The 12,598-nt window shown below is 42.7% G+C and overlaps 1 protein-coding gene across 1 annotated transcript; it reads left to right on the top strand.

Annotated features, from left to right (window-relative positions):
- Positions 1 to 8,702: 8,702 nt before the first annotated feature.
- On the top strand, positions 8,703 to 10,568 carry LOC308147103 (histone H2A.Z). The gene is made up of 5 exons (XM_080519182.1): positions 8,703 to 8,773; positions 9,072 to 9,149; positions 9,252 to 9,365; positions 9,440 to 9,569; positions 9,737 to 10,568. Exons 1-5 carry the CDS (start codon positions 8,771 to 8,773, stop codon positions 9,796 to 9,798), a joined length of 387 nt encoding a protein of 128 aa, XP_080375308.1. The 5' UTR covers positions 8,703 to 8,770; the 3' UTR covers positions 9,799 to 10,568.
- Positions 10,569 to 12,598: the final 2,030 nt, after the last annotated feature.

A 12,598-nucleotide genomic window follows, 5' to 3' on the forward strand; every position in this document is an offset into this window, starting at 1 on the left:
AGAAGAAGAAGAAGAAGAAGAAGAAGAAGAAGAAGAAGAAGAAGAAGAAGAAGAAGAAGAAGAAGAAGAAGAAGAAGAAGAAGAAGAAGAAGAAGAAGAAGAAGAAGAAGAAGAAGAAGAAGAAGAAGAAGAAGAAGAAGAAGAAGAAGAAGAAGAAGAAGAAGAAGAAGAAGAAGAAGAAGAAGAAGAAGAAGAAGAAGAAGAAGAAGAAGAAGAAGAAGAAGAAGAATCATACTTTATGAAAGTAGTTGAAGTTAAACTGAACTTCATTTCAAGTTTCTAGTGTACAGACATTTTTTTTTTTAATCAGTAATTCCAGCTCACAATCTAAACTGCAGAAACAATGTTTACAATTCTATGAAAATATAATACAAATTATTGGCAGTAATAATGACAGAGACAAACGAGATCTTATATTTACATGACAGTAAGAACTGAAGACCTCCAGCATCCTTGACTATGTTGTGTGGAATGAAATGTCATAATGAATCCGAAGCGTTTAAGCGTTGCTTCAGAGCCAGAAATTGCCCCAAAGGAATCATGATAGTACAGTAAAAAAAAAAAAAAAGAATTAACTTTTTGAAATATCCTTGCATGTAGAATCATAAATGTTTAACACTTTTTAACAGGGATGTCATAAACATATGCAACATTTGTTTGGCATAAGCATAATATTTCACATTTCGATTGATTCATTTTTAATCCAGAAGCAGGTGATAATTCCTCTATTCAATCTCACGTTTGTCCTTCAACAATAACGCATATCATCAAGTAATTGGGGGAGTCTGACTTCCTTGCAAAAAAATAAAAACAGATCAACCTTTAATGACCAGATTATTTCAGATGTGTGATGTCAGCAATTCAACCAATACCGTGGCACCACTTCATTTCTTTTTTAAATCAAACTGACCACATTCATTTGGACTGAATCTGTTTCACAAACGTGAAACAATGATGAACATTTTTTCTTTCTTCAGTCAATGAAAAAATATGAATGATATATTGTGGATTACAGAGTGAGGCTCTTCAGTAAGTGTTTAACGCTGCAGGCTCATTGTCCCCCTCGGACTCCCCTGAGCTTTAGAACCCTGATTGTTATTCCTTCATTCATTGAGGAGCAGATGATTCCCCTCCCACACACACACACACACACACACACACACACACACACACACACACACACACACACACACACACACACACACACACACACACACACACACACACACACACACACACAGAGTTCATTAGCATAGCCCCCTCCCCTCCATACTTTAGTTTTAGGCCTAGTTTCCTCTCTCTCTCTCTCTCTCTCTCTCTCTCTCTCTCTCTCTCTCTCTCTCTCTCTCTCTCTCTCTCTCTCTCTCTCTCTCTCTCTCTCTCTCTCTCTCTCTCTTGCTCTCACTCTCTCTCAGTGTCTCATTGGACCATCTGTCAATGTCCTTTCAGACCAGACACCCAGCTGTGACCAGGCATGGGGTGTGTGTGTGTGTGTGTGTGTGTGTGTGTGTGTGTGTGTGTGTGTGTGTGTGTGTGTGTGTGTGTGTGTGTGTGTGTGTGTGTGTGTGTGTGTGTGTGTGTGTGTGTGTGTTAGAGTGGAGGTTAACTTTCACTACATACACTGACGGTGCGAGTAAAACCCATTAAGTGTCCGTGTGTACTCATATTCACTCCATGTACTGCAGTTCCATCAGATTAGAATGAAGCCATGAATACACCCCCCACCCCCCACCCCCAGCCCCCACCCACCTCCACCCAACCCCCACCCCCCCACCCGGGACACATTGTGACGTCTGCTGTTAGGGGATGTTTTTCCTTTTCTTTGTTTTTACGAGTTATATGAACTTTTTTTTCTTAATTTATGATGAGATTAATTTTCATGTTTTGATCACAGGAAGTGAGACGACAATAATAAACGTCATGTCTCATTTTAATCTGTCCCTGTCCACTTGTTGAGATATCTTTGGATGACATTTGAAAGGTTTTGCATTAGAACCTTTGAGGTTCTATAGTGTCATGGATTCTAATAATAATTCATGAAAATGCACATTTAGGTCAATTGTCTATATAAAAAAACAACACTTCAGAAATATTGCAAAAAAAAAAGCCCGGCTCATGCAATAAAAAAATTTAGAATGTTGCACAATATTGTATAAGATATTGTACAGTATTTTCTTGTCTATTTAGCATTACAAAATTAAGCAAACACATGTGTGTATTTGTATGTTTTTGCTTTAGGACACATTTAAAATGGCCATGATTGTAATAAATGTTCCAAACCTAACCTGAGCTTTTACTAAAGCAGAACTACTTTATGTTACTGATCCACTGATGATGTCTGAACCCAGTTCAACAACTCCGCAGCATTTTCCCACTCGGCAAAGTTTTTTCTTCCCTTTCGTTGAGTCTCCACAGACGCTGTGACACCAGAACTTCTCACGCCCTTTGCTCTTCTCGTCTTCCTGTGACCTCTTCCTCAATTCCTCGCTTCCTCTCACGTCCCACGTTTTCTTAAAGCATTTAAAGAAGACGTGTCTAAACCACAGGGGAACACTGTTCCATGTAAAATAGGGGTTCTCAAGGCCTTGATAGCTGAGGGCCAAGTGAGGAACTTAACATCGGACTGAGGGCCGCTGAAGCAAACTTCAGCGGCCCTCAGTCCGATGTTAAGTTCCTCACTTGGCCAAAATGGAAGAAAACAGACAGAAATATCCCATTTGTGAACATTTCAAAGACCGGGTTGCAGCTCTACAATTTACATTCCTTGGTCTGCATTCAGTAATGTGCAATCAATACATTTTAATTAAAAAATGAGGCTAAACCTGGCCTGAAAGTCTTGACAAACATTTGACTGCACACAAAATCCAAAATGAGGTTTTTTTTTCGCTCTTCAGTCAAATTTAGGATAGAACCGTCCCGTGTGAACAGTCAGTCTCTGGGCCTGTCCGCATGAGAATGGCCTTTCATGTAAACGCAGCATTTTGGGCCGATCGTCTACACAGCACGGCATATGAGGAGCCCGAAACCTTATTTTTATTAACACGGGTCCCAGAGTGGGGACATTCTGAAACACTGGATCAGCCCAGACCTCGCAACCTGCAGCTTGTTCGTCCCTCTGCTGCAGCTCCTTGAGCCTCGGTACCACTGCAGGACATGCTGGAGTGGGGCGGGCCAGAACGACACTGTAAGGCAAAATGCACCCAGAACCAACTCCGGGGAGTGCGCTCAAACATAGGCGGGTTGAACACCATGTGACAGCGCAGCTACGTAATGTCATTATTCAACAATAGTGGCGAGGAGGACGTTGAAGTTGCTGCAGCTCCCTGGAAAATGTCCTCATTCCAAACAGCAGTGTCCAGCTCCTGTGACGATTCACACACCTCACTCCAGCTCCGGACCCGCCCTGATTGACGCTCCTGCAGGCAATCAAGCAATTGATTGCTCCAAGCTCTTAAGCCCTGCAGTGAGGTGGGTTCGGGGCCAGAGGATTGTTTGGTCTCCAGTCCGTGATGCTAGTCTCCTGTTGACTGCTGTCGCAGATGAGTCTGTATTGTCCTCCCCGGGGAGTGAGTGTCCTCCCCGGGGTGGGTCCCCATTCATGTCCTAGATGCCCCAGAGTCCCCGGGTCCGTTTCAACGGTCTCAAGATACCCGAGAGTCCCTGGTTCCTGTCCAAGAAGCCCGAGAGGAGAGACCCCGGGTCCCCGTTCGTGTCCTAGATGCCCCAGAGTCCCCGGGTCCGTTTCAACGGTCTCAAGATACCCGAGAGTCCCTGATTCCTGTCCAAGAGGCCCGAGAGGCCCGAGAGTCCCCAGGTGCGTTCCGAGATGCCCCAGAGTCCCCGGGTCCGTTTCAACGGTTTCGTGATGCCCGAGAGTACCTGGGTCGTTCCGAGGTGCCCTACAGTCCGGGTCCCCGTTCCTGTCCAAGAAGCGGTGCGTTCCGAGATTCCCCGAGTCCAGTCCCGGTTCCTGCGGCCGTTCCCCAGTCCGCGCAGCGCGTCCAGCAGCGTCCTTCCCCGTGCGCCGTCCGCATTCTTCCCACAGAGTGCCGCGCACCGCCTCTGCTGCTGGGTCTCCCGCCTGCGCCGCACTGTGGGCTGCGTTCCCGGTGCACCGTCCGCACCCCTCCGCACCGTCCCAGCTCCCCTTCTCCCTGTTTGCACAATAAAACTGACATTTGCAACCAATTCTCTGCTTTGAGGTCTGCTTCTGGGTTCAAGCTCCACGCACCGGCTCCCCGCCGTGACAGCTCCTGCTGAATCTCCTCCTCTCCTGTTGCTGAGAGGAGCGTCGGCACTTTGTCTGAAGACCTCTGCCACATTTCTATAAACCCAGTCAACAAAACAACCAGTATGCGCAAAGCGGCGTGTGCAGGCGTATCGAGAGTGACGATGGTCGCTGCCTATCAGCAGATGTGTGGAGGAACAATGATGATGAAGCTGCTTCACTTCTTCACCTCACTGCCACAGACAGCAGCAATTATTCACTTAACCAGAATCAATCAGAATCTACACAACAACTGAATGACACTGAATGCCCCATCACTCACACTCGTGAATCTAAAAACCCAGAACTAGCGTATGTATGCGCCAGGGGGCTTTGTGGCTCCCGATGTGTTCTGTACCGTGGCAAACGGGGTGCAAAGGGATCAGAACCAAACAAACATCATTAATAAACCTTAATATTGCAATCATGACACACCTGCAGAGATGTTACACTTTTGTTGTAATTTTCCTGAGTAAAAACATATATTGGCTGGAAGTCCCTCTTTTTTTCAATCCATCCATCAATCAATGAAAGAATTGATTTCCCCCTTGAGGCAATTAAAAGGTCTCATAGAGCAGGACGTGGGAATAAATAAATAGATTAATAGTGCAACAACAGACTACAACTACATCACCGGGTAAATAAATACTTGTAATAGTATAACTCTTATAATAAAAGCGAGTCAGCAATAAATGCAACAAAGAATGAAGGTCAAAGGTTAAACGTGCCAGCAGGAGGTCAAAGGTTAAACATGTACCAGCAGGAGGTCAAAGGTTAAATATGAACCAGCAGGAGGTCAAAGGTTAAATATAAACCAGCAGGAGGTCAAATGTTAAATATGGACCAGCAGGAAGTCAGGCAAGGATCAGAACTGATCAAAATGCTCCTTAAATGCTGAGGTCAAAGGTTAAACATGTACCAGCAGGAGGTCAAAGGTTAAATATGGACCAGCAGGAGATCAAAGGTTAAACATGTACCAGCAGGAGGTCAAATGTTAAATATAAACCAGCAGGAGGTCAAAGGTTAAATATGGACCAGCAGGAGGTCAAATGTTAAATATGGACCAGCAGGAGGTCAAAGGTTAAATATGAACCAGCAGGAGGTCAAATGTTAAACATGGACCAGCAGGAGGTCAAAGGTTAAATATGAACCAGCAGGAGGTCAAATGTTAAACATGGACCAGCAGGAGGTCAAAGGTTAAACATGAACCAGCAGGAGGTCAAATGTTAAACATGGACCAGCAGGAGGTCAAAGGTTAAATATGAACCAGCAGGAGGTCAAATGTTAAACATGGACCAGCAGGAGGTCAAAGGTTAAATATGAACCAGCAGGAGGTCAAATGTTAAACATGGACCAGCAGGAGGTCAAAGATTAAATATGAACCAGCAGGAGGTCAAATGTTAAACATGGACCAGCAGGAGGTCAAAGATTAAATATGAACCAGCAGGAGGTCAAAGGTTAAATATGTACCAGCAGGAGTTCAAAGATTAAATATGAACCAGCAGGAGGTCAAAGGTTAAATATGAACCAGCAGGAGGTCAAAGGTTAAACATGGACCAGCAGGAGATCAAAGGTTAAATATGGACCAGCAGGAGGTCAAAGGTTAAATATGAACCAGCAGGAGGTCAAAGGTTAAATATGGACCAGCAGGAGGTCAAAGGTTAAATATGGACCAGCAGGAGGTCAAAGGTTAAATATGGACCAGCAGGAAGTCAGGCAAGGATCAGAACTGAGTTTTTGGTAAAACCAGTTCATGTTGAGACGATGGGGGGTGTTGTTGCAAACTGCTGAAAGTATCTAAAAACTTACTTGTAATCTAACTTAGTTACTGTAAAAACAAGCAATCAGTAGGTAACTAAGTTACTTTTTCAAGTAGTAACTAGTAATCGTACTACTTTTTCAAGGTAAGTGTGGCAACATTGACATGTGATATTGTGGCAGCTGTAAGAAAAGCTTGGAGTTTAACAAGTTGATCAGTGTCATCGGGTTTCATTGATTAATAGATTTGTGCTTCATCTGCATCATGATGGAAGTTGTAGTAGTTGTAGTAGTTGTTCTGACCTGATGAGCTCCAACTCAACATTTGTAATGTGTGGTGCACTTTGAAAAAACAGAAATAAGACACATCTACGTTGTACTTTTGAAGATGCCTGTCAAAGGTGTTTAGTAAACATGTTAAGTGCATACATTATACCGTATAGACTCTTCTTTCTTGAGTCTGCTCATGCATAATTAATATAGATTTAAACAATAATATTTTATTGTAATTAATCAAGAATAATCCACACAACCAAAGTGAGTGATCAGATCCAAAATCATAATCGTTTGACAGGAGTTATAAACTTTGCAGATATAATTTCGATCAAGGATGCAGAGTTTGGGAGCGAATACTGCCCCCTGCAGGATGACACATGTCCATTCATGGGTTATCCCAGATTCGCAAACTTCTTTATATCACTTTTGCAAATGCTTCCTTCAAAAAACTCGTTCCTGCTTTTCTATTTTATTTGTGTCCTGTATTTGCATAAAACGTACACACAGTAATTCAATATGGCAAATTAAAGGAACATTATTTAATTCAATACGTCGTCATGCTTTATCCTTTAGGAAACTTTTTTCTTTGCCGAGGACTGAACTACTTCTGGATATTTCAATTTGAGCATGTTAAATGTGGCGTTTCCAGCAGAATTTGTCATCAATCACCACACTCAGAAATGTAATTTTAACTTTCTCTGCATTGAAACTCTCCATTGTAACATATAAGCCGCTATTCCCTTTAACGCTTATCAAACAACATAAACTTTGTTTTGTGCAAATCTAATGATTTTTAAATTTTTTTTTATCAGTTTCTCTACTCCCACAATTCTCCTGGTTTACTGGTGGTTTACATCGTGAGCGTTTCTAACAACTCCCCTGTACGTCAGCAAAAACACCAGTTCTAATATTTATGACATTGTCCACATGTCAGGTATCTACACAAGAATGAGTTTTGTTCACTGAACATTCATGACGCATTTCTTTTTGTTTATGGAGCCGCTGATTTCTTCTACTAAATTTGACACAAGTCCAGTGATGTTAATCTTTATACTCTGAATCCACATTGGCTTTCAGACAGCAGTTTGTGTTTGTCAATAAATGTGTCCACTATGATTTCTATGATTTGGGGGGAATCGTGGGAGAAGACAAACGACCTGTAAAGTATTGAATTGGCGTCTGTCTCCAATTGATGGAATGACATTTGCAGGTTTCAATTCTTTTGGAAATTTCCCAGTTTGGAATAAGAGATTGCAGCTGTGTGTCGGTGGTTGAACCATTGTCATATCGATACCATCACGGTCCGTTGACATCTTGGTTTTACAATTGTTTACAATATCGATACGATTTCTCTCTCCTCCTCTATTGTGACAAACATTGAGTTGTGATTTCTATTAATTCCTGTTTCATTCCACCAGTCAGCTAAAGGACTATGGATTTCTTCTGCCAGCTTCAGCACATTTACAAAATACCTGTTGAACTTATTAACCACGTCATTCAAATAATTAGTGTTTTCATCATTATTAGTAAAATATTGTTTATAGGCAGTTTGTCTACAGCTTTTCCCCATGATGAACTTGTTTGATATATATTCAGTTATTGTAGTTCTTATCTAATAATATAGTTGTTGTTTTTTATATCTGTAAAAGTTGTTCATGTATTTTCATTTGGTATGTATGTATTGTAAGTGAGGGCCATTTCTAGCCTCATAGGGGCCCAAGGCACAATGTTGCTTTGGGGCCTTCTAATTCGATTAGAGATTTCTAATCCTTTGGATTGTCCTCTGACAGCCTCACACATTTAAATCAAGTAGGGCAAGATGAGCCACTCAGGCAAGTTCAACTGATAAAGAAAACCTATCATACAAGGAAAACAAACAAACGATCTTCCAGTCCACAAGAAATAATATGGATGCTGACTGCTTTTCAAAAAGGTTTACTTTAAATAAAGTAAACATTTTACGACCAACATCTAATTTAAAGCTCATCAATGAAAACCAACCGACACTATAAATCACAGTCTCACTCAAATCAGCGACCAGTGAGGCGATGCTGTCCCTGGATGACCTGAGGTCAATCTTGATGAGGTTCTCGAAGCTGAAGCTCCTCTCTACTGACACACATTCACAGGAAGCCTGCGGGCGATTTTCAGCGAAGCCAACATTATTATTCTTTCACTCCACTGTTCTACCTATTGACATACGTCTATAATTCTACGGTTTTGCCGTCTATGACTTCAAACTGGAATTTTCCCGCACAGATGGGTTCCTGGCCGTTCATTGGTGAGTCGTCACGGCACGAAGACGTGAACTGGAGTGTGATTGGCTAACGTGCGACCTGCCGCTACCCGGATGACGGCGGGAGTACATATAGCAGAGCTGTGGGCGGAGACAGCCGTTCAAACGACAGTCGGTGCTCGGGAGGAGAAAGCCCATTTTTCGGTAGCGGCTTGTGAACTCAGATTCGAAACATGGTGAGTACACGTTGTTAGTCACGGCGTTCTATCAGTGCATTGCGAGCGGAGCCGGGGGATATTGGGCCCCGGCAATAACTGAGCGGCGGTTGGTTTGTTTGACTAGCTCGCGAACACTGCTAGCATTAGCCGCTACGTAGCTTAGCTTGCGGGCTAACTTGTGGCTGGCCGCATCGAGCGACCGACTGCTCGGACGGGAGACGCTGATCGGCTCGGACGGTTTTCTAACTGCAAGCTGCTCACTCGCCAGTCCACTGGGTTTCGACTGCCCACTGATGGGGAATCTGGTGTCTTTCAGGCTGGAGGTAAAGCTGGAAAGGACTCCGGGAAGACCAAGACCAAGGCTATTTCGCGCTCGCAGAGAGCCGGGCTGCAGGTATGCACAACCCGCTCATTCATTGAGCCGCGAAGGTTATTCGTCTTGTTTTCGCTTTCGTTTCCCCGTTTTAATGCCCGTTTTCCTTCCGCGTCGCCCCAGTTCCCCGTGGGCCGTATCCACAGACACCTGAAGTCCAGAACCACGAGTCACGGCAGAGTGGGAGCCACCGCGGCGGTGTACAGCGCGGCGATCCTCGAGTACCTCACCGCCGAGGTCGGAGCCACTCCTCGTCCCTCTGCTCTGTCACTCGCAAACCAGAGGTTTGACGCCTTGTGCTCCCATTTCAGGTCCTGGAATTGGCAGGAAATGCATCGAAAGACCTTAAAGTGAAACGTATTACGCCCCGTCACTTGCAGCTGGCTATCAGAGGAGATGAAGAGCTTGACTCGCTCATCAAGGCCACTATTGCTGGTGGAGGTAAGAGACGAGCTTAAGCCTCAGTGTGTGTGTTTAGAAACTGACTGCTTTCATTGTTTTATCCTTTTGCAATGTGTTCACATATGGTCTTTTTGTTGTTGTTGTTTTTTGTTTCATCCTGATTTGGGCTGCTCGTTTACAACTCTTCCATGGTGCCCTTCTTGCAGGTGTCATCCCACACATCCACAAGTCTCTGATTGGAAAGAAGGGCCAGCAGAAGACTGTATAACCTGAGGATCTTTCTGCGGTGCCATCTCAGGACGAAGTCTGCATCATCTTGTTAAATGTCTTAGAGTAGAACACCTTTTTAGGAGTTTTTATGGTTGAGCTTGCATTTACTCACCTGGGTATTTTTTAAAAAAGTGGCTTCAGAGAAGCTCATTTCTTGTGTTTTGCCTATATTTTTCTGGTGCTGCAGTTGAAAATTGCTTTTGTGGTGTTTCAATAAAGCTCACACTGGGAGCGTGCTGTTTGCTTTTGGTGTTTTTTAGCTGTTAACTGGTTGTTTCAGTGTGAATGGTATACATGTTAGGTTTTATTATTCCCAGTGACACTCTCCCACTCAAAACAAGACGGATGGACATGGTGCGTGTTCAACACATCGGTTCATCCCATATTGACCAGTCTTGTGTAGCTGCATGTGCTGCAGAGCATGTTTAACATTAGGTAAACCACTGGAGTGACATGAACTGAGAGCCTGTACTCACCTGTGGAATCAATAAAAGATTGGACTGGTACAGTCACATTTTTGTACTTTGGTGTGGATGTTTTGTTTTTTTTCCCCCCCAGTGTGATTCTCATTGAGCTTCAGGAATTAGTTTAGTCTGTCAAACAACTTATTTCTGTACTTCCACCTGCTAGTTTACTTGTACTCATGCTTAACTTCTATGAAAATGGTGAGTAAAACATTAAAGCTGCATTAAGTTATACATATTTCATCAGTTCTATCAAATTTCTTTGGACAAGTTCTGTAAAATGCGTCCTCCAGAAGTTACCATCACTGCAATTTTGATCTCTGTGACCTTTTGAGTTCATGAAGTTTAACTTGATTAAATTTTAAGTTTTGCATAAATCCTTTTTAGTACTTAGCACTTTTTTAAATGCCACATTCTATTCCAGCCCTTGGATCTGCATGTATCTTCTGCTAACTCCAGTTTCTCACTACAGTCCTACAATGTGGTTCTTGGTCATTTCTTTATTGGTGGATGTAAAATGATTGAACCTGGAAAAGCAGCTGAAGTGAATCATAAAGGAAATGATCAATGCAAACTGATGTCAAATTTTGTTAAACTTCAAAGCGGTTATGATGTAAGATGTGTTATTGAACATAAAAGCTGAAAATGGTTCACTGTTTAAGAGCCGGTTATTCAATTACAAAGTTAAGTCTGTGAAATTACATTTTCTGTCCATATTAGGACCAACAAGCTGATTCATTAGAATAACATGTACATTAAATGTGCCACTGGCTCCATCTTCCTCTGGTTTCAAGTATTCCATGACTCAAACAGAAAGTGCGTCCAAAGATCAGTTTGTTTTCTCAGGGAACCGCCGATGGTTGAATGTGATTTTTCTGTCCGCTGGGTGTCACTAGAGAGCTGCTCTCTTGTCCTCTTGTTTGTCACGCTTGTGTCCAAAATGCACGTGAGACTAGAAGGACAGGAGGGGACTGGCTGGTCTCTCCTCGGAGCTGAGTTTCCCTCTCCGTTACTCAGAGGTTGTAACACGTGCTGGGGAGTTCTAACCATTAGAACCACATGTTGCACCTCTGTGGGGCTCCATCAAGCTTCCAGGAAACTGTATGGACATGAAAATAAATTAATATTGTTGATCAATCAAATTAATATTAAATAGTAAAAAGTAAATTCTGTGTCTCCTCCTTGACGCCTCCTACCTGTCACTGCACCTGAGGAAGTCACCTCTTGATCAAATCACATTTCGAGGGAAATTTCATTTCAAACATTTCCGTTGAAAAATAGAGTTTCACCAACAACCTCCTGCTTTCATTGCGACTTGGACTTGAGGTGCTGTTTTGAAGACTTGTGTCTTGACTTTTTGCAGCAAGAGTAACACATATTGTATGGCTTACGTTTGCTTTTGGTGTTTTGCGTTATGGTTCTGTCTAATGGCTGCTGCTAGTGGAAGAGAGGTGGTGACAGTGGACCCCCCCTGCCTGGTACCTCTCTCAAGATTGAACCTTGAAGAAGTGTGATCAACACAGGCACTGGGTGAGGTGTACAAGGTCTTTATCCAGGAGAGGTGGTGTAGTGAGGAAGAAATACCAATGTACCCCATCAAAGATTTCTTCTGCATCTAAGGAGGTGATAATGGCCTTTTGTTGATTGTGGTGGCAGTCTAATTAATATAATTAATCTAATTAATATAATTAATCTGCGTGTATTGTTAGTGGAATGTCGTCCTTTAATGAACCCAGTCTGATCAGGGTGTAAGATGTGAGGTGTCGTTTTTTCTATTCTGCCTGCTAATGCTTTACTAATTATTCTAATTATTTTGAAGTTGTTTTTATTCTTTAACTTAATATGTGAAAACACTGTATGTTAATCTAATGGTTTTGTGCCTCTCGCGAGCTGTCAGGTAGCGTGGCCGAGCGGTCTAAGGCGCTGGATTAAGGCTCCAGTCTCTTCGGGGGCGTGGGTTCGAATCCCACCGCTGCCAAAACGTTTTTCCCGCCGCTCTTTTGTCTCTGTAAGTTAGCATCACTTTTAATTTAACTGATTTGATTAAACATTTGACTAAATGTAAATACATCTAACTGCTGAATGACTTCATAAAATTCTGTTGTAATCGTGAATATTTTGAATGAAACTGAGTGTCGCCTGACAGAAGACACACAGGGCTGAATAACCCCACCGACATGACTGTTTTTCAAAATAAAGTACATAAAATATCACAAACCTTAATCCAAATCTATCTTAATGTTTTCTAATGATTATGGTGGATTTGTTTCCTTGTACTGTGTACTGAGTCTGCCAAAATATTTTGTTGACCAATGTAACTAGACTTTATTCATG

Source organism: Blennius ocellaris (genome assembly GCF_963422515.1).
Source record: "Blennius ocellaris genome assembly, chromosome: 23".
In the NCBI taxonomy this organism is placed as follows: domain Eukaryota; kingdom Metazoa; phylum Chordata; class Actinopteri; order Blenniiformes; family Blenniidae; genus Blennius; species Blennius ocellaris.

Coding starts and splice junctions, on each gene's coding strand:
- LOC308147103 (XM_080519182.1), top strand. Junction 9,150..9,251: donor CGCAGAGAGCCGGGCTGCAG/GTATGCACAACC, acceptor GCGTCGCCCCAG/TTCCCCGTGGGCCGTATCCA. Junction 9,570..9,736: donor GGCCACTATTGCTGGTGGAG/GTAAGAGACGAG, acceptor CCCTTCTTGCAG/GTGTCATCCCACACATCCAC.